The 20,804-nt window shown below is 37.7% G+C and overlaps 2 protein-coding genes across 5 annotated transcripts in view; one reads left to right on the top strand and one right to left on the bottom strand.

The window, feature by feature from the left end:
- rpa2 (replication protein A2) overlaps positions 1-2,106 on the top strand; it is a 20,976-nt gene extending 18,870 nt beyond the window's left edge. Inside the window, 1 exon segment of the mRNA NM_131711.2 lies at positions 1,823-2,106. Coding sequence (NP_571786.2) covers positions 1,823-1,910 — 88 coding nt within the window. The 3' untranslated portion in view covers positions 1,911-2,106.
- themis2 (thymocyte selection associated family member 2) lies at positions 1,411-20,804 on the bottom strand. 4 transcript variants are annotated; one of them, XM_087286448.1, is made up of 6 exons: positions 20,410-20,804; positions 16,633-16,773; positions 11,616-12,041; positions 8,584-9,734; positions 2,352-2,463; positions 1,411-2,265 (listed from the first exon to the last, which is right to left on the bottom strand). In XM_087286448.1, exons 1-6 carry the CDS (start codon positions 20,504-20,506, stop codon positions 2,183-2,185), a joined length of 2,010 nt encoding a protein of 669 aa, XP_087142574.1. In that variant the 5' UTR covers positions 20,507-20,804; the 3' UTR covers positions 1,411-2,182. The 4 variants fall into 4 exon arrangements, with proteins under 4 accessions (XP_087142574.1, XP_087142575.1, XP_087142572.1 ...); XM_087286449.1 differs by having other exon boundaries at positions 1,971-2,265; positions 2,352-2,460; positions 20,410-20,801; XM_087286446.1 differs by having other exon boundaries at positions 1,971-2,463; positions 20,410-20,801.

Genomic DNA, 20,804 nt, shown 5'->3' with positions numbered 1-20,804 from the left:
GCAAAGAATAGTGCATAAGTATGCGATTTGGGACGCAGCTATTGTGTGCGTATACTATGAAATATTTGGAAACAGGAGTGCATTTAGCATATTAAACGCGTCTCATTTTTACCCAGCAGATGCTTCACATTATGTAAATGCTCATTAACGCTTTTCTAATTTAACCCTGTGCAAAAGTCATCTGAAAACAACCTTAAGGACACACAGCCGGTCGGGCTTTGAAGGTCCACTGTGCCGTTTTGATGAAATTTGTGTTGAATAATATGTAAAGAGGTGGTCCAGAGTGTATTTCTAAGGCTTGGTTGTGTTTATGGGGTGCAAAGCAATGCGTGCTCATGCTTCATTTGTAGAAAATCATGTTATTTCTTCAGGTGTCTTACTTTGATTATATACAGCTACTCTGCTAACGAGAAAACGACCCTGAAAGTCCGCTCCCAAGAGGCTCTGATTGGTCAGCTAACATAATCGGCTGTAATTCACTGATTGGCTCCATGTCACCAAGAGTCACACTGTTTCTAGCATGAGCTGTGCCTCTGTTGTGTAAATACTGTCAGTGTAGCCACATCAGTTTGAGCCTGAATCAGACATAAAATGAAAAGCACACCGCTGAACTTCACGCCTGCTTTCCAAAATAAAATCTGACAAATGTCTACATTTATACAGGGTGGGCCATTTATCTGGATACACCTTAATAAAATGGGAATAGTTGGTGATATCGACGTCTTGTTTGTGGCACATTAGTATATGTGAGGGGGCAAACTTTTCAAGATGGGTGGTGGCCATTTTGAAGTCGGCCTTCTTGGATCCAACTTTTGTTTTTTCAATAGGAAGAGGGTCATTTGACATATCAAACTTATTGGGGATTTCACAAGGAAAGCATTGGTGTGCTTGGTTTTAACATAACTTTTATTCTTTCATGAGTTATTAACAAGTTTCTGACCACTTATAAAATAAGTTCAATGTGCTGCCCATTGTGTTGGATTGTCAATGCAACCCTCTTCTGGAAGTCAAGATAGAGGGAAAGATGAATGCAGCAATGTACAGAGACATCCTGAATGAAAACCTGCTTCAGAGTGCTCTTGACCTCAGACTGGTGCGACGGTTCATCTTCCAGCAGGACAATGACCCAAAGCAAACCACCAAAATATCAATGGAGTGATTGAATGTCCTTAAGTGGCCCAGTCAGAGCTCAGAACTAAATCCTATTGAACATCTCTGGAGAGATCTGAAAATGGCTGTATACCATTGCTTCCCATCCAACCTGATAGAGCTTGAGAGGTACTGCAAAGAGGAATGTGCAGTAATTCCCAAAGACAGGTGTGCCAAGCTTGTGGCATCATATTCAAAAAGACTTGAGGCTGTAATCGCTGCCAAAGGTGCATCAACAAAGTATTGAGCAAAGACTGTGAATACTGATGCACATCTGATTTTTATTTTTTTCAGGTTTTTTATTTTGAATAAATTCTCATTTAATTAAAGTAAATAAAGTGATTATGGGGTATTGTGTGTAGAATTTTGAGGAAATAAATTAATTTAATACATTTTGGAATAAAGCTGTAACATACAAAATGTGGAAAAAGTAAAGCGCTCTGAATACTTTACGGATGCACTAAAGAAGAAAGCAATTTACAATTTAATGTAAACTGGACTGAGTGCTTCACTTCCGCTTTAATACAGACATTACAAGCAGACTTTATAGTAGATTTTTGTTTTTAATGCATAGTTACTTTTCCCTTTTCCCTGTAGATGAAAAGTAAAATGCTTTCCTTTAACTGATTGATTAATTCTCACTTTTCTTTCGCTTGTTTTATTTTCATAACAGGCAAACTGTGGACTTTCTCAGCAACGAGGGTCACATTTTCTCCACCATCGACGAAGATCACTTCCGGTCAACAGACAATGAAGCCTAACATCCACAAGAGCCTTCATCTTCACAGCTTTCATGACAGAAAACAGTAACAAACTGTACATTTCAGTTCTTTTTGGTCATTTTAATAAAAAGCACACCCATTAAAATGTTTCTTTAGACCGCAATGTATTAATTGACATGTGTTAAACCTTGCATTGCGTATTTAGATGCATTAAAAAGCCTTGCATTTTTTTTTTTTTGCTACATGACTGGTCCTCTTGATTTCTTTTCGCTCTTGTTGTGATGAATACTCGAATGCAGATTGTCCTCCGTCTAATAGTACAGGCTTTCATGGGGTTTTATAAATGCGTCCTCGATAGACTCGTAGTCATGATCCGAGTCAGAAAGTCTCTTCGCTGTTTTATTAGAGGAAGATAAGAAAAGGTTAAAGTATACATCTTATTTATAACCACTAGTATCTGAATGTAATCCGTAAACGTACCTGATTTGTGAGACATTCTAGGGCTTTTCACATACATGTTGGGCATACTGGAACTTTCTGCTAGCGATATGCTCTTTCTAGGCAACAGCGGAGGAGGCTGATGTAGGGTCTGCTGGAGTTTCACAAGAAAATAGTGTTACTTTGTTTCTTTTTTTTTTTATGTGCTGCTGAGCCAGCCATGCTAAAAGAAAAGAGGAACAGGATGCATTGTGGGTTTTTGTTTGGTATTAAACACACTGCATAGTTACAAACCAAAAGGTGGTTGTGAAGAGAGCGACGATTCACACTGACATTTCATCTGCAGTCGAGGACAGAATTATTAGCCCTCATTTCAAGTTTGAGGCATTTTTTAAGGACTTTTTTTTTGTATTTACTGCACTGTAAAAAAGAAAATGCTGGCTTTCACACAATCGATTTGTGCTGGGAACAAAAGATTTGAGTCTTAAAATGTTTTAAATTTCAAAACCAAAATTTTAGGTCTTAAAAAGTATGACATTCACTGAAATATTGTCTTGTAGGTCTAAAATCATTTTAAACAGCGCATGTGTTTGGACTGTGGGGGAAAACGGAGCACCCGTAGGAAACCCACACCAACACTGGGAGAACATGCAAACTCCACAAAGAAATGCCAACAGACCCAGCTGGGACTCGAACCAGCGACCTTCTTGCTGTGAGGCAAAAGTGCTAACCACAATAAAAAGAATCCCAGAAAACCTTTAACATAATTTATACCCACAGGGCTGATGAGCATACTAAAGTGTGGTGTTCTTGTCAGATAAAGGCTAAAGTAGTTCCGGCAGGTTTAGAGCACATTACAGTTCCATATCACTACGCTGAATGACTGCAGTTATTTCAAAGCTGCAACAGTCAAAAATCACAACAGAAAGCTTTGGATGGGAAGTGAAAGAAACTGGTAATGCACATGGGAGCAGTCTGAGGACAAAAAACCTGGACATTTCATAAATACAACATCTGAACAGTGGCCCGGGGAAACTAGTGTAGGAGAAATAATTGACTCTGGTCTGTTGAATTGCTAGAAAATAAAATATAGAAACCACTGTGGTTTACAGAACAAGTCATTTGGAAAGTATGTTGGCTGAATCTTTGTTTAATCTATAAAAAAAGGAACTGATTCCTGAAACTTATCACCATATAAGTGTCTTCGTTCATTTACAGTAACTATGAGGGGGAATTGGTTTTGCTGTAAGTAATACTGCCAACTAAAAACGTGAATCAATAAAAGCACATGAAATTTTAAAATCTAAATTTACGATTTTTATTTCATAATAAAAGTCATTAGAGTATTAAGTAAAATGATTGTAGATTTCTCACTGTCAATACACTATAAAATATCTGATTTTGCGAATCAAAAGTCGTTTATTTTTGGTTGTAAATTGCATTATGGGATGTTGATATCTGCTCCGTTGACTTTTGACTTTTTTGTTGTTTTTTAGGGGTTTTAACTAGTGCTGTCAATCGATTAAAAAAAATTACCAATTAATCACACTTTTTTTGAAAATTAATCGCGATTAATTACATTTAAAAGACTGAAACTTGTAATTTTGGCTATTTAAATGTAAAAATTAATGTAAACGCAAGACAAAACTATTTAAATTCAAAATATAATTCTTTATTAGAATTTTTGTTTAACTTGTAACACAGATTTCTTCATGTAAACAACATAACTACAATAAACCATCAAGATCCAGGCTTGACAGCCATATTTTTATTACAGAAATAAAAACACAGGCATGTTTATGCCATTTGAATTTCAAAACGATCAATGCCAATAAAGAGAACACTGATTTCCGCTTTACAAAAAAAAAAAAAAAAGCGCTTTACAAAAGTTGAGTTTAAGGGGGAAACACATCAAACTTAATAAAACATTGGAGGGCGCATTGGAGAAACATTGGAGGAATGCACAATGTCTTTGACAGCTTGCGACTTCATCTGGCACTTTCTGAGTACATTTACATAAGACACCACTACTCTGATTTTATTATGATTAGGATAATACTCCTATTAAGAGTTTACCATGTAAGCAGCGATTTTTCATTACCTCAAAGAACCACCGAGTCACGAAATGCAGAGGTTTTTCTTTCCGTTCGCCTTGCAAAACACCCAAAATTGCATGAAAGTCTGGAGGAAACGCTGGATAGCCTGATGATGCGACATTAATTGTTTTATACTGAAACTTGCTTTCAGAAAGTGCTTCCTTGGTCTTATCCATATTTCGTTGCATGTTAAACACACGTCGACCACAACAGAAAAAAAACCTGCAACTGAGTTTGAATTTTTTTTAAACGCTTTAAATATTTCAAATTAATCGCATGCATTAACGCACTAATTTTGACAGCACTAGTTTTAACCTTTATTTTTATAGAACAGTGGAGTTGAGACAGAAATACATGGGGAGCAGAGAGAGGGGGAAAGGATCGGCAAAGGACCTCAAGCCAAGAATTGAACTCTGGTTACTGCAAGCATCTCAGTAATATATGTCGGCTCACTTTACCACTAGGCTATTGGCGTTGACAAACTCTACAGTTTAACAAAGTGACTTTTATTAACATTTTAACAGTGTGAAATAATAAAATGGATGAGAAGTAATATCTAGAGAAATAAATCTATAAAATAACAGAAACTATACTGGCAGTTTATTACAAGGTTTTGTTTTGATATGCAACACCAAACCCAGACAACATATCACTTTAAACCAATAAACATGTTGACAAAAGTAACTTTTCCATACTTAACAAGGTTAAAAGTTGAATGATCAAGCTCCCATAATGCAATTCAATAGCATAAACGAAAAAAAAAACATGAATCACAGAATATGAAAAGCTGAACTAGTAATATGCACAGATAAAAACTTAATTCACTTTAACAGTGATTTTTTTCATTATTATTATTTTTTTTGTACCCTCAGATTCCAGAAATTCAAATAGCTGCATCTAAGGCTAATTTTATATTATATATATATATATATATATATATATATATATATATATATATATATATATATATATATATATATATATATATATATATATATATTCAGGTTTCAGATTATGTGTAAATCTCAGTTTTAGAAAATATTTGCCCGTAAATGTCGGTTCATTTTGAAATGAAGATTTATACATGCTCAGAAAATACTTTTTTGCTGCTTGTTCAAACTACTTATTTAAAATAAGCTGAAACATCACAAATCACAACTTAATTGTTTTACGTTTAATCCACTTAAATTTGTAAAAAATAATTAGGTTAACTAAATTTGTGTTTGGACAACATGAATGAATTGTGTGGAAGCCTACTAATTTTTTACAGTCTATAATCTAAAACCTAATTGAAGGCTGAATAAAAGCTGAGCTTTCCATTGATTTAGCAGAGGTACAATGATTTGAAAATCTGGAATGACGTTTGTTTAAACTGCTTATTTAAAATGAGCTAAAACAACACAATTCTTGAGGGTTATTTTTGGGACAACTTGATTGTTTTATGTTCAATCTACTTAAATTTATAAAAACAAATAAGTTAACTTAATTCTTTTATGTTGCCCCAACACAAATCAATTGTATGGAACCCAGCATTTGTTTTACAGTGTATTGAGGAAATCCCTATTCAAAGTTGTCCAAATTAAGCTTTTACAATGCACATTTACACACTATAGGATATTTGCCAAATCTCTTTATACTGTGAAACATGCTTGGTGTTTTAGAATGAAAACGATCCGCGTCCACACTGGTGTTTAACCTAGCGTTTCTGAATAACTCTCCGTCCACACTACATTCATATATTAATTATTGTAACCGTGTACACTGATCCTGCACATTTGACTGATTACTTGCCTTTATTTCCTATAATGTATAAATTTATCGTAGGTTATACGTTTATAATGGCCATTATTGAATATTAAAACTGATATTCAGCAAAAGAGAGGGCATGTTTCGTATTTTCAGTGAGAATGAAAGGAGGCAGTGAGGTTTTAGGCTCCATTTTGCTGTGCATACAGTGAAGATGACGCTCATATAAATATGCAGCTACATGACGCCTCCACATTTTTGGTGTCTGTTAGTTGCAAAATGTAAATAGGCAGTTCCTTAAATCATGTTTTCATTTTATTACTAAGAAAGTAAAACAACGTAGACGGTGATGATGTGGTTATAAAGTACACTGTTCCCTTTGGATGTGTCCTCGGGAGATTGTTTTCCATATTAAACTTGCAAATTCTGAACTTACAAGGAGACGATGCAAGACTGAACTGTGTGTAGGCTACTTACAGTTTTTCTCAGTCGCTTTGCTGCATTTCTCACTACACTATTTACATTTGCACAACAGTTGATGCATTTCTTAAAACAATTAGTCATTTGTGCACATCCTAGTAGCAGTTTCTCATTCTTTTCAACAAATTGTGAATGCTTTTGGACAAGCATTAATTGCTTTCATACAACTCTCTGCTATTTATAACATTATCATTTGCTTATGTCATGTCAGTCAAAATGAACTAAACTTGTAAATGCTGAATAGTCATTCTATATAAAAATAAGAGTCCTCCCCACATAGCAAAATTGCTCTGGCCCAGCTCTGGCCCATACAATCAGGTTTTGCTTGGCCCACATGCCGCAGTGAATTACGGTACAAGACTGGACCAAATCTGGCTTCCAGACAAGGGCCAAACACAGACCATATCTGGGCCAAGTCTCAGCCAAGTTATTAACTCATAACTGGGCCTGAACTGGGCCAGATGGGTTGGTGTGTCACGATTGCAATGAAATTGATAAACCCATGGAGTGATGCTCTTTAGGCACACTATGGGCACGCTTTTTCTCAAAGTGACCTGATTGGTAGAATTTTTTTTCTTTACTCAAAAATGATTTTAGTGTATTTTAAATGTGGGTCAAGACTGGCCAAACTCACATGGCCTACTTATCAAATTTTTCAATCTGGGCCAAATACTACGTTTTACATCTGGCCCAAATCTTGTTTGCCGCCTTAAAGACGGTGCCACCTCTGCCAAACCCGGGCCATGTTTGGCCCACATGCTGTATGCCAGTGCCGGATGAATGCCTGCTGTGCCAGCTTTTTGCCAAATCTGGGCCAGAATTCTTTGCTACTAGGGTCATTTATTTACTTGAGTCATTACACACAAAAATGGTGAACTAGTTGTCAAAATCTGTCAAACTAATTTTATAAAACAAATTTAAATCTTTATTTTCCTGAAAATGTCTTTAAAATTGAACAATTTGATGAATGATTTACAGACCTGTGTATGTTGTAGGTTCAGTTCCAATATGTACTGCAATATTGTGTACAGTTGTGCACAGCTCTACCTAAAGGGAGTTTATGTTTGTTGTATATAAGGGTGTGTTTGTTCTTTTGCACGATGCTGGGAATAAATGAGTATTGCAAACAGCAAATGAAGTAAAAATGTGAAACATACATATTCAGTGTCTTGTACTCAGATAACTCACTAAATGCAGTGATGTCTAACTTTACTGAAGTTCTCAAATGGCTGTGCAAATAGTATATAGTGCTGTCTTGAGCATTTTCAGGAAGTGTCACCAAAATCTGACTTTTTTGCATTGAAAAAATGTCCAGAGTAAACTGTCATAATGAAAACATGACTATAATATATTCATAAACAATGGTGTCAGGACTTTTCATTTTGACGATACTGACAGTTTGACTGACATGAATACTTGCTTTTGAGGAATGAACTGTCCATTTTGAGCATGTGATGCGCTTTTGCAGGTTATCAGCTAGGTTTTGCAGTTTGCACTAATTGTTTTGAGAAATGCATTAACTGTTGTGCAAATGTAAATAGTGTAGTGAAAAATGCACCAAAGCGACTGAGAAAAACTGTAATATTGAGGAAAAAGCCCCGCCTTCATTTTCAGATGTCTCCGTTTTCCCCCATCCACACTGAGACGGTGCAGCAGCGTTTTAAAACGGCCTCTTCAGCGTTTTCAAAAAGCTCAATTTTCAGCACTCGAAACTCCGGCGTAGTGTGGACGGATAGCATAACCGCAGGAAAACCTATGCGTTTTAAAACTAAAACGTATTAGTGTAAACAGGACCTAAATTAACTTAATGGTTTTCACATATTTAAGCGGATTTAACATACAACAATTAAGTTGTCTCCAAAAAAACTCACTAAGCTCACTTTAAGTAAGTAGTTTGAACAAGCAGCAATCATTTTTTTGAGTGAAGGAGATGAATAAAATCTGATGCTCACCTCGTCTTGCGGAGGTGGAGGAACGGAGCGTTTTTCTACTTTCGGACCCAACGAAAGTTTGTCCAGTTGTTTGCTCACTGAACTCCCCAAGCTCGGTAAAGATTTAACCTTTTTGTTTGCGTCACAACTGGACTTCTTCCTTTTTGGTGGACGTGGAGGCGGCTCCTCAGTTTTGCCAATGAGTTTGTGATATTCGTAATAGAATTTCTCCGTCATCTCGGTGACCGTTTCGACGTGAAGCTCTGGAGGCCGAGACCACGGCAGATCATCAGACGTGAAACAGACTGACATTTGCAACCAACGAACCGGCAACTCAAAGCACCAATCTGGATTATGGGGTAGACTCGTCAACACGGTGGTCTCAGTGAATGTCTCCTCCAGCTTTAACGCTGGTAACCCCATCAGCGGATCCTTCTCCAGATCTTTATCCCGAGTCACAACTTTGACATCAACCGGCAAAGAGCCGCTCACTAAATCGTTTAATCGATACTTCTTATTATCCGAAAGCTTCTCCACAAAGTGTCCCGCCATAAACAGCGGCATTGAGATTTCCTCACTATCATCTTCATCATCATCATCATCATCGTCCACCTCATGAGTCCGTTTACAAATTAGACTTTCTACTTTCTCAGCAGCTCCAGGTTTGAGTCTATCCATCAAACTCATCCCCAAAACCTCTAGATTTTCTCCGACACCGAGCGCAGGCATTCCCTCGTCCTCATCGGCTTCATAGTCCCGGCTCACGCTTACTTTGAGTCCTGGAGATTGAGAAGACGCCAAATATAACTCGTAGACTGAGCCGAACTCCCGAGCGCGTCTCCTCATGCGACCTCCATAGTCGTCGGAGATCATGAAGTACTGTTTTCCCTTCTTCCCCTTTGGAGTCGAGGCTAATATCATTGTTTTTTGGTGACATTCGTGGAGTATGAGGCTCTTGCCTTTTTGTAGTCCACCAAACCAGCTGCAGCTGAAGTACTGGTTACCTTCTGGAGCTTCCAGGATTTCTGCCATTGTCGGGAAAGACTCTTTGGGCTGGCTCACGACTTCAGGCAGTGATAGTGGAGTTATGAAGACTAAATCCTGGAATTGGTCCGTCACGTCCTGGACATCTACTTCTAGGGTGGAGGGAAACTTGACTATGTTCTTCCTTACTAAATGTAAAAAACAACAAGAGATATTTATTATAAATGTAGGTGTTCACTGCAAAAACATCATATAGATAAAAGTTTTTCTTGTTTCTAGTCTGAATACCTAAAAATTCTTAAATCAAGAAGCATTTTCTTGACAAGTAAAAAAATATTGTTTTGTTTCAGAAATAATATGTTGATGAACTGTAACATTACTTTCTGCAGAATCCCTCAAAAAAAAAAAAAAAAACGGTCATGATAATTGAAAAATATAAATTAGCACAATGAGCTAAATATATTTTAAATATTTTATCAAATATATCAAAAAAGTGTCTCTCTGTGTACTGGATTCAGCACCTGCACATTATGGGTGAAGAAAAGCAAAAAAAAAAAAAGTAGTCATTTCTCATTTCCAAGGCACACCATCAAGTCCACTTCTGAATGGCTGGATAAAAACAAAAATGAAGACTTTAGAGTGGCCTAGTCAAAGTCCTGACCTGAATCCAATTGAGATGCTGTGGCATGACCTTAAAAAGGTGGTTCATGTGTGAAAACTCTCCAATGTGGCTGAATTACAGTAATTCTGCCAAGATGAGAGGGCCAAAATGTCTTCACAGAGCTTTAACGGACTCGAAAACACCTGATTTCAGTTGTTGCTGCTAAATGAGGCCCAACAAGTTATTAGCTTTTTAACAGAGGTCTGTTTAGATGTGTATTTTGTTTTACATTATTAATACAAAAAAACATTTCAACGCTGCATGATGTGATTAGCTAATTTTATCCTATAACTTAAATCACAATCTAATGTTCAGCAGCTAAACAATACTTTAAAAAATAATATACTTATATTTTCCTCAAATCTATAAAAAAAAAAGTGTCTCTCTGTGTACTGGATTCAGCAACTGCACTCTATGGGTGAAGAAAAGCTAAAAAAAAAGTAGTCGTTTCTCATTTCCAAGGCACACCATCAAGTCCACTTCTGAATGGCTGGAGGAAAACAAAAATGAAGACTTTGGAGTGGCCTAGTCAAAGTCCTGATCTGAACCCAATTGAGATGATGTGGCATGACCTTAAAAAGATGCGCGAAAACTCTACAATGTGGCTGAATTACAGCAATTCTGCCAAGATGAGAGGGCCAAACTTCCTTTACAGAGTTGGAAACAGCTGATGTTTCTTCAGTTGTTGCTGCTAACGGAGGCCCAACAAGTTATTAGCTTTTTAACGAAGGTCTATTTAGATTTGTAATTTGTTTTCCATTATTAATAAAAACCTCTTCAACACTACAATATGTGATTAGCTTATTTTATCTTAGAACTTAAATCATAAGCTTATGTTCTGCAACAAAACAATCAAAAATAAAAAAGAATGTGCAAAAAAATCCTATGCTAAATCCTAAATGCTTATATTTTCCTCAAATATATACAAAAAAGGGCCTTTCTGTATACTGGATTTAGGACCTGCACTCTATGGGTGAAAGAAACAGAGTAATGGCTTCCTATTTTCAAATCACACTATCAAGTCCACTTCTGAATGGCTGAAAAAAATCAAAACGAAGACTTCGGAGTGGCCTAGTCAAAGTCCTGACTTGAATCCAATTGAGATGATGTGGCATGACCTAAATAAGGTTCATTCTCCCACCAAAACCATCCAACCATGTGGCCTAATTACGGAGCTGTAACAGACTAGAAAACACCTGCAGTGTGTCCAACCAGTCATTAGCTTTTGAACACAGGTCTATGTAGTTTTGTATTTTGTTTTCCCTTATTTCAAAACTGCAACATGTGTTATCTTTGACTAATATTTAAATTAGTTTGATGATCTGAAACATTAAAGTGTGACAAACATGCACAAAAAGAGAAAGAAATCAGTGTTACATTTTTCACAGCACAAAACGGTTGTACTTACGATGCATAATGGCGCTGATTTCATAGACCGGGCTGAACATCAGCAATCCGCCACTGCTCTTGGTGTTTGTGTTGCAGAAGCGGCGGCAGCTGAGTCTGGCCGAGGACATGATCTCCTGCAGAAAGTATCCGCGCTCATCCTCACACTCGTAAAACTCTCCTTTCAGAGACAGAGGAAGCAGAAGCTCGGCGTAGGCCATGTTATGCCCTAACACCTGACACCGAGCCAGTCTTTCTCCATCCTCAGAGACCTCCACCGAAAGCAGGGTCAAATGTTCGTCTGGGGCCAGCGTGAAGTTGTCCACTATCAGCTCTTGTGTGCTTCTGAAGGTGAAGGAGCCGCAGGCGTCCACTCCGACTGGACACAAACCCACCAGCTCTTCCACTGTGTTATAAGGTAGGTCTTCAGCGACGAGTCTGAAATTACCTGAAAAAAAATCACTGAGTTAGAGCAAAGTCCCTTTAGGCAGGTCATTTCACTCGACGGCCATCTTTGAAACATCTCTCATGAATTCTGTTCCGTAAAAATAGAGCCCTGAGTCTTCTCTTCATCTGACACACCAGACTTTTTCTTAAAGTGTTTATCTTAAACACCAACAGTTTAAGGGTGCTTTTACACCTGCCTTATTTAGTTCAATTGAATCGCACTAGAGTTCGTTTCCCCTTTTGGTGCGGTTCGTTTGGGCAGGTGAGAATGCAGCAATCGCACTCGAGTGCGCACCAAAAGCGGACCAAATAAGCGTACCTAGACCTGCTTGAAGAGGTGGTCTCGGCACGCTTTCAAACGAACCCTGGAGTGGTTTATTTGTGGTGAGAACATGATCCGTACTAAAACAGGTCCAACCGCAAAAAGTACTGCGCTTATTGGACTAATTCAGCTGCCGTAGGCTGATGCGCTGTGCATTATGGGATATGGAGGAAAAATATTTGTTGACAGCGCTTTACCAACAGAGAGAGAGGGGAAAACATTACCTGAATATTACCTGTTGGTAATATTTACGCAAGATGACCATGTCGCAGTTTAGCTAAATTAATTTACGGCTCCTCCTGAAGTGACGAGCGATGCATTAAACACTGTTTTCCAGCCGCACTTCATTTTCGTAATGTATAGTTTGTCTAAAGCAGGCATACAATCAGCCAGCGCAGTCGTCCCTCCAGAGTTAAAGGTTTTGTTTACCTGCGGGAGTTCACTGGCATTTTCCCACACGTGAATTCTGACCAATCAATAAGCAGTTTAGGAAATATGTTTAACAACATCTGGCCAATGAGAGATGTGGATTTTGTCAGATGACTGCATTTTGGTTCGTTTCAACTGGTTCGGACCAAAGCCAGCAGTGTGGTGTGAAAACCACCCAAAGACGGCAGAAGATGCAACAATTTATCATTTATTGCCATTGGTCCGGACCAAATGAAGGAAACTACAGATGTGAAAGCACCCTAAGAAAAACATCTTTTCGTTGTAGAAGACGAAAAAAGTCTGAACACACCAGTGTACTTAAAATCTTTTAGCTTAAAATAGAAATGACAGCTAGATTCACATGAATCATTTCATTTCTTTCAAATCTGTTATTTACTGGATACCAACCCTAGTAGCAAAGAATTCTGGCCCAGATTTGGCAAAAAGCTGGCACAGCAGGCATTCATCCGGCACTGGCATACAGCATGTGGGCCAAACATGGCCCGGGTTTGGCAGAGGTGGCACCGTCTTTAAGGCGGCACACAAGATTTGGGCCAGATGTAAAACGTAGTATTTGGCCCAGATTTAAAAATTTGATAAGTGAGCCATGTGAGTTTTTCCAGTCTTGACCCACATTTAAAATACACTAAAATCATTTTTGAGTAAAGAAAAAAAAATTCTACCACTCAGGTCACTTTGAGAAAAAGCGTGCGCATAGTGTGCCTAAAGAGCATCACTCCATGGGTTTATCAATTTCATTGCAACCGTGACACACCAACCCATCTGGCCCAGTTCAGGCCCAGTTATGAGTTATTAACTTGGCTGAGACTTGGCCCAGATATGGTCTGTGTTTGGCCCTTGTCTGGAAGCCAGATTTGGTCCAGCATGTACCGTAATTCACTGCGGCATGTGGGCCAAGCAAAACCTGATTGTGTGGGCCAGAGCTGGGCCAGAGAAATTTTGCTATGCGTGTATAAATATTTGTTTTATTTTAGTGCCGTGAATCATGCAATTGATGCAATTTACACTGAAATAGGAAGTCAGGCTTTAGCATTACTAGCCAATAGCATTTGTCTTATACATCACAGCTCATCCAGGGCCGCTAAACTTATAATGAAGTGTCATTTGACAGCTTAACCGCCAGTTTATAGAAACGCTGAGTTAATCAGGTTCTCACTTTTACATGTAGCGTTGTGAATCATTTAAATGGGTGTGAGTTTTTAACGTTCACACTTATGCTTTGCTCTCTGTTCCCATATCTCAGGACCAGAGCATACTTAAACATCTATAATAACTGTGTGCTCAAGTGACCTGTTTTAGCCTGAAAGATGGCCATGATATTAAAGAGCCCCTGTTATGGGTTTTTGAAATCAACCGTCCATGCAGTGTGCAACAGCTCTAAGTGACTGAAAACATCCAGCTGAGGGTTAAATCTGAAAGTGCAGCATGTTTAAAAGTATTGATTTTTTTGATAAAAGATTACACTCAGAGTGGTTTTCAGCATGCACTGGGGCGGTTTGCTGCCGAGTGTGACAAGGCTGGGATTAGCATCAGTACCTCCAAGTAGAGATCTGCGCGGGACTAAATTTTGAATCCCGCTTCCGCCCGCACCCGCCAGGTTTTAGCCGGAACCCGAGCGCTCCCGCTTATATTAAGCACTTGATGTCCCGCTGCCCAACCCGCCCCGTTTTCCATCCGCCGCGCCCGATCCCGCTAAAGAGCGGGGGGAGAACAAAACCGAAAAATCACCCAGTTATACAGTCCAGACAGCCTATAACAAGCTGTCTGTATAAACACACACACGCACAGCACCAAGCACACACACACAGACAAAGCTTTCTCTCTCATTCGCGCGTGCGCATACATACACACACACACACACACACACACACTGCAACAAACAAGCTAAACACAGCATCACGCTATTTCATTTACACACATACATACGCATGCTCACTCGGGAGTCGGGAGCGATATTGCTAGACAGCCCGCTCCCGTCCCAAATTAAACCCGTCACCGACCGCTCGCGTGATTTATTCGGAAATTTATACCCGCGCCGTAGAAATCTGGTCGGGACAGCCGCGGGAATGCAGACCTCTACCACCAAGCCCGAGGCCATGGTGCTCCACTGGAAAAAGTTGGCTTGCCATCTCCAGGTTGGAGGAAAGTCCTTATCCCAGGTGGAGGAGTTCAAGTATCTCTGGGTTTTTTTCATGAGTGAGGGAAGGATGGAGCGTGAGATTGACAGGCGGATCAGTGCAGCGGCAGCAGTAATGCGGTCGATGTACCGGTCCGTTGTGGTAAAGGAGCTGAGCCCAAAGGCAAAGCTCTCGATTTACCGGTCAATCTACATTTCTACACTCACATATGGTCATAAGCTTTGGGTCATGACCGAAAGGCCAAGATCTCTGATACAACCGGCTGAAATGAGTTTCCTTCGCAGGGTGGCAGGGCGCACCCTTATAGACAGGGTGAGGATCTCTGCCAACCGGGAGGAGCTCGGAGTAGCGCCCTTGCTCCTCCACATCAAGGGAAGTCAGCTGAGGTGGCTAGGGCATCTATTTCGGATGCTTCCTGGACGCCTCCTACCTAGGGAGGTGTTCCAGGCATGTCCCACCAGGAGGAGGCCTCAGGGAATACACTGGAACGCTGGCAGGACTATGTCTCTTAGCTGGGCTGGTAACGCCACGGGATCCCCCCGGAGGAGCTGGTGGAAGTGTCTGGGGAGATGGAAGTCTGGAGTTCACTCCTGAAAATGCTGCCCCCGTGACCCGGCCCCGGATAAGTGGATGAAAATGACATGACATGACAACTCAAAGTTTTTAAATGATTCATTGTTCATTTAAAGATCTTTTGCTTGTTCGTATCATTGTCGACACGAAACACTACCAAATATGATGTGCTGAATCTGGTCAAACGTGAACGTGCCTTTCCTTTTAAACACTAGCAGAGTGCGGATGTGTGTGTGGAACTGATCATGACTGAAGATGAGTGAACATTAATGAGTGAACGTTCTGGTGATTAAATCAATAATCTATCCTGTAACGGGGGATTCGTCGGCTGTTTGTTAAAGGAAGGATCAGAAAAGACTATTGATGTAATGAATTTTGTCAGAGCTTGACAGGAGCTTTATAAGTACACAGTTCATGGATCAGTTTCTCCTTCCATTTTACAAGTGTGAGTAACTTAAGTGAGATTAAAATGGACTCCTTGTTTTCTCTTGCTTACAAAATATATATTTAATTGTGTTTCTATGTGGCTTGTACTGTATCTGGTTAACTCTTTATATTGTCATATCACATCTGAAGCCATGTTGAAAACATGACGTGTGACGCTTTGTTTATGCCCTGCTAAAAAATCCAGCTTAAACCAGCTTAGGCTGGTTGGCTGGTTTTAGCTGGTCGACCAGGCTGGTTTCAGAGGGGTTTTGGCCACTTCCAGGCTGGTTTCCAGCCATTTCCAGCCTGGTCTTAGCTGGTCAGACTGGAAAATGACCAGCTAAATCCAGCTAAAACCAGCTTGACCAGCCTGGTTTAAGCTGGAGATAGCTGGGCTCCCAGCCTGCTAGGCTGGTCAAGCTGGTTTTATCTGGTCATCTCCCAGCCTAACCAGCTAAGACCAGGCTGGAAATGGCTGGAAACCAGCCTGGAAGTGGCCAAAACCTGGTTTAAGCTGGATTTTTCAGCAGGGTGGATTTAAATGCGTTTGTGAGCTCGCGATCCTCCACCGTTTGTCACTGCTATGGCCACCGTCAGCTGTTCCTACACACCTGCAGAGGTCAGGTTTTAAACTTCTGGTTTCAACTCTATATCTGTATGTTGCAGCTGTTTAGGTGTCTCACCTGTGTAGTGAATAGGCAATACAAATGAATCTCCCGTGTTGACATCTTCACAAGACACAGACAGGAGCTCCAAACCAATGATCTTCACCAAATCTCCAGTGGATAAACACACTTCACTCCCCGAAATCTCATACACAGACCCTGGAAAGAACACATCATCATGCAAGCTACATTTGCATAAGCCACTGCATTCATTTTAAATGTCAATACCTGGAAATGTTGAGAGGAAATTGATGTCAAAAAAAAAAAAACAGTCACACGTTAAGTGTTTTCACACCTCGCCACATCCACATGTGAAGAGTCTAGCTTAAAAGATTCTTAATTCTGTTTATGAAAGTAAAAATAAATCAAATGATCGTCACTTGCATGTGTTAGAAACTATAGATGCACACTTTGTAATTCTGTGTACATGCTGTGTTGTTTTTTTCTTTAGAAACAAAACTTCTTTTGTTGTACTTAAACGTGCACAGCATAAACCACGCTGACAAAGATAAATAGATCTTAAACCTCATGTCCTGTTTGAGACCGCAGAGACAACATTTTGAATACGCTATTGTTGGAGCGTGACATTTTTTTACTTGAAAGAACACTTGTTAGCATATACAGGATACACGTGATGGTTGGACTTCAGAAATCAGATATAAGATATTGCCTTGTCACATCTAACAATCTTCAACATTACCTATATAAATGTAATTTAAAATAGGTCAGATCTGCATACCTGTATTAAAAAAGGCACGCTCTGAAACGACACATCTGATGATTCAGTAAAATAACTCAACACTATCACATTACTGTTGCCCAATTTTTATCTTTAGTTAAATTGAAGGAACTTTTCTAGTCATCTCTACTTGTATCAGTCAAACAGACTAAACAAGTTAAACTTGGTATAATAAAAAAAAACATTTCCTGAAATCTGATTAACTTATTAAAAAGAGTTAAAGTAACATAAAAACCTCTGTTGAAATCTGATTCACTTATTAAAATGAGTTACAGTAACAAAAACATTTACTAAAATCTGATTCACTTATTAAAATGAGTTACAGTAACATAAAAACATCTGTTGAAATCTGATTCACTTATTAAAAAGAGTTAAAGTAACATAAAAACATCTGTTGAAATCTGATTCACTTATTAAAATGAGTTAAAGTAACATAAAAACATCTGTTGAAATCTGATTCACTTATTAAAATGAGTTACAGTAGCAAAAACATTTCCTGAAATCTGATTAACTAATTAAAATGAGTTAAAGTAACACAAAAACATTTCCTGAAATCTGATTAACTTATTAAAATGAGTTAAAGTAACACAAAAACATTTCCTGAAATCTGATTAACTTATTAAAATGAGTTACAGTAACATAAAAACATTTGTTGAAATCTGATTCACTTATTAAAATGAGTTACAGTAACAAAAACATTTACTAAAACCTGAATCACTTATTAAAATGAGTTAAAGTAACAAAAACATTTACTAAAACCTGAATCACTTATTAAAATGAGTTAAAGTAACAAAAACATTTACTAAAACCTGAATCACTTATTAAAATGAGTTAAAGTAACAAAAACATTTACTAAAACCTGAATCACTTATTAAAATGAGTTAAAGTAACAAAAACATTTACTAAAACCTGAATCACTTATTAAAATGAGTTACAGTAACACAAAAACATTTCCTGAAATCTGATTAACTTATTAAAATGAGTTACAGTAACATAAAAACATTTGTTGAAATCTGATTCACTTATTAAAATGAGTTACAGTAACATAAACATTTGTTGAAATCTGATTCACTTATTAAAATGAGTTACAGTAACAAAAACATTTACTAAAACCTGAATCACTTATTAAAATGAGTTAAAGTAACAAAAACATTTGTTGAAATCTGATTCACTTATTAAAATGAGTTAAAGTAACATAAAAACATTTGTTGAAATCTGATTCACTTATTAAAATGAGTTAAAGTAACAAAAACATTTGTTGAAACCTGATTCACTTATTAAAATGAGTTAAAGTAACAAAAACATTTGTTGTTGTGACTTTTTGTAGGATCGTTTGTAAAGGGAAAGAAGGGTACTCCGACAACTATTACCAGTTTTGTTGTAGGATTAATTGTTTTAATTATTATTTACATGCACATCATCTGAGTCTCTATAAATATAAAAACTGTTAAGTCAACTCCAAAAATAAAAATAATTAAATAATAATAATAATAATGTATAGACATTATAAAAAATAATCATATCAGTTGCCAATAAAGCAACCTTTGGTTAAAGGGATAGTTCACCCAAAACTGAAAAATTCCTACCCATTTACTCACACTTAAGCAGTTTTTTTTAAGTTTCTGTTGAACACAAAACAAGATATTCTGAAGAATGTTGGAAAGATAAGCCATTGACATCTATGGTAGGAACAAAAATAACTATAAAGGTCAATGGCTGTCTTTGACCAAGAGCAAGGAACAGAGCAAGGACATTTCCACAGTATGTCTGATAATATTTTTTCTTCTGGAGAAAGTCTTATTTGTTTTATTTCGGCTAGAGTAAAACCAGTTTTTAATTTTTTAAACACCGTTTTAAGGTTCAAATTAATAGCCCCGTTAAGCTATATTTTTTTCCGATAGGCTGCAGAAAAAAAAACATCATTACACAATAACTTGCCTAATTACCCTAACCTGCCTAGTTAACCTAATTAACCTAGTTTAGCCTTTAAATGTCACTTTAAGCTGTATAGAAGTCTTAAAAAATATCTAGTCAAATATTATTTACTGTCATCATGGCAAAGATCAAATAAATCAGTTATTAGAAATGAGTTATTAAAACTATTATGTTTAAAAATGTGTTGAAAAATACTCTCTCCATTAAACAGAAATTGGTGGAAAAAAAATAAACAGGGGGGCTAATAATTCTGACTTCAGTTGTATATCAAGTGAAAAGTGAGTAAAATCTAAAATATATATATATATATATAAAACAATTCACACCATTTACTATTGCATTATTACCTATTCTATTACCAATTCTATTATTGAGATATCATCTGCTTATTAGCACATATTGAGTACGATCTTATTTTACATTTCTAATCCTACCCAACTACGACCTACTACCTGACTAACTATTAATAAGCAGCTAATTAGTAGTTTATTGTAACATTACCTAATGATAGAGAATAAAGAAATATGAAAAAGTAATTATTTTTGAATACATATTCATTACATCATGAATCATAAGAAGAAGAAAAAAAAGAGTTAAAGTTTTAAATGAAAGAAGAAAAGAAAAGTAGCCTATTGTCATTTATTGGGCAAATAACACACTGGCCAGTACATGGGCCACTTTTGGTGCTTCAAACCTTTTTAATGGTATTTTTTCTTTCTAAATTAAGGTCCAAGATTCTTAATAAAAGCTGGGCTACTTGTAGTGAAAGAGGACTTCACTTTTGTCATATTGCACAGCTGCATGTTGGACTCATGAAAAATAATTGTTTGCAGTCATTGGAAGCCTTGTTTGATGGATTATTTTCACAAACTATGACGCATAGCAGTCAAAATAAGACAAATGAGCTCACTTATGGGGCAAATTCTGGACCTTTTATTAGTGAGGGGTGGGTCTTTCGAACCACCAAACCCCTTTTGTATTATTAATAATGACAAAATGTTCATTTTTGGATGTAATATCCCATTATAAGAACACCTTTCAGTCTCTTGTTGTTGTTTTTTCCTTGTGGAGAAATGATCACATACAGCCTGTGAAAAGTGAGTGAAAGCATACGCACATACCTTGAAAATAAACCCCCGAGCAGACCTGAAGGATGCGGGGCAGAGAGCGCTGATCCAGACAGTTGATGAAGGCTTGCAGGGACTGGAGGTCTCCCATCTCTCCACCGGCAGATCTGAACTAATATGAACTGATCTTCTGCTTCACAAATCTAGAGTTTAAAGAGGAAGTCCCTGAAGAAGTGACTCACCCGAAACCCACAAAACACCACACAGTCAACTGCACACTGGCCTTTTAGTTTCATTTATACATTCGTCTAATTAAACATGGCTACATTTCTGTGTATTATGGCTTGAACATTTTGTTTCAAATGAAATTAATCGAGTTAATGATGAATCCTTAAGCGACTTGGCAAATTACAAGCCTTTTTATGGCGAATGCTTACCTCATGAATATT

The sequence above is a fragment of the Danio rerio genome, chromosome 16, assembly GCF_052040795.2.
Source record: "Danio rerio strain M-AB ecotype USA chromosome 16, GRCz13ab, whole genome shotgun sequence".
Lineage (NCBI taxonomy): Eukaryota > Metazoa > Chordata > Actinopteri > Cypriniformes > Danionidae > Danio > Danio rerio.
Note: the sequence above shows the minus strand (reverse complement) of the source record. Positions and strands in the feature narration are given on the sequence as shown.

Coding starts and splice junctions, on each gene's coding strand:
- themis2 (XM_087286446.1), bottom strand. CDS start 20,506: ATGGGAGACCTCCAGTCCCTGCAAGCCTTCATCAACTGTCTGGATCAG. Junction 16,774..20,409: donor CTCGGGGGTTTATTTTCAAG/GTATGTGCGTAT, acceptor TGTTCTTTCCAG/GGTCTGTGTATGAGATTTCG. Junction 9,735..11,615: donor AATCAGCGCCATTATGCATC/GTAAGTACAACC, acceptor TTTTACATTTAG/TAAGGAAGAACATAGTCAAG.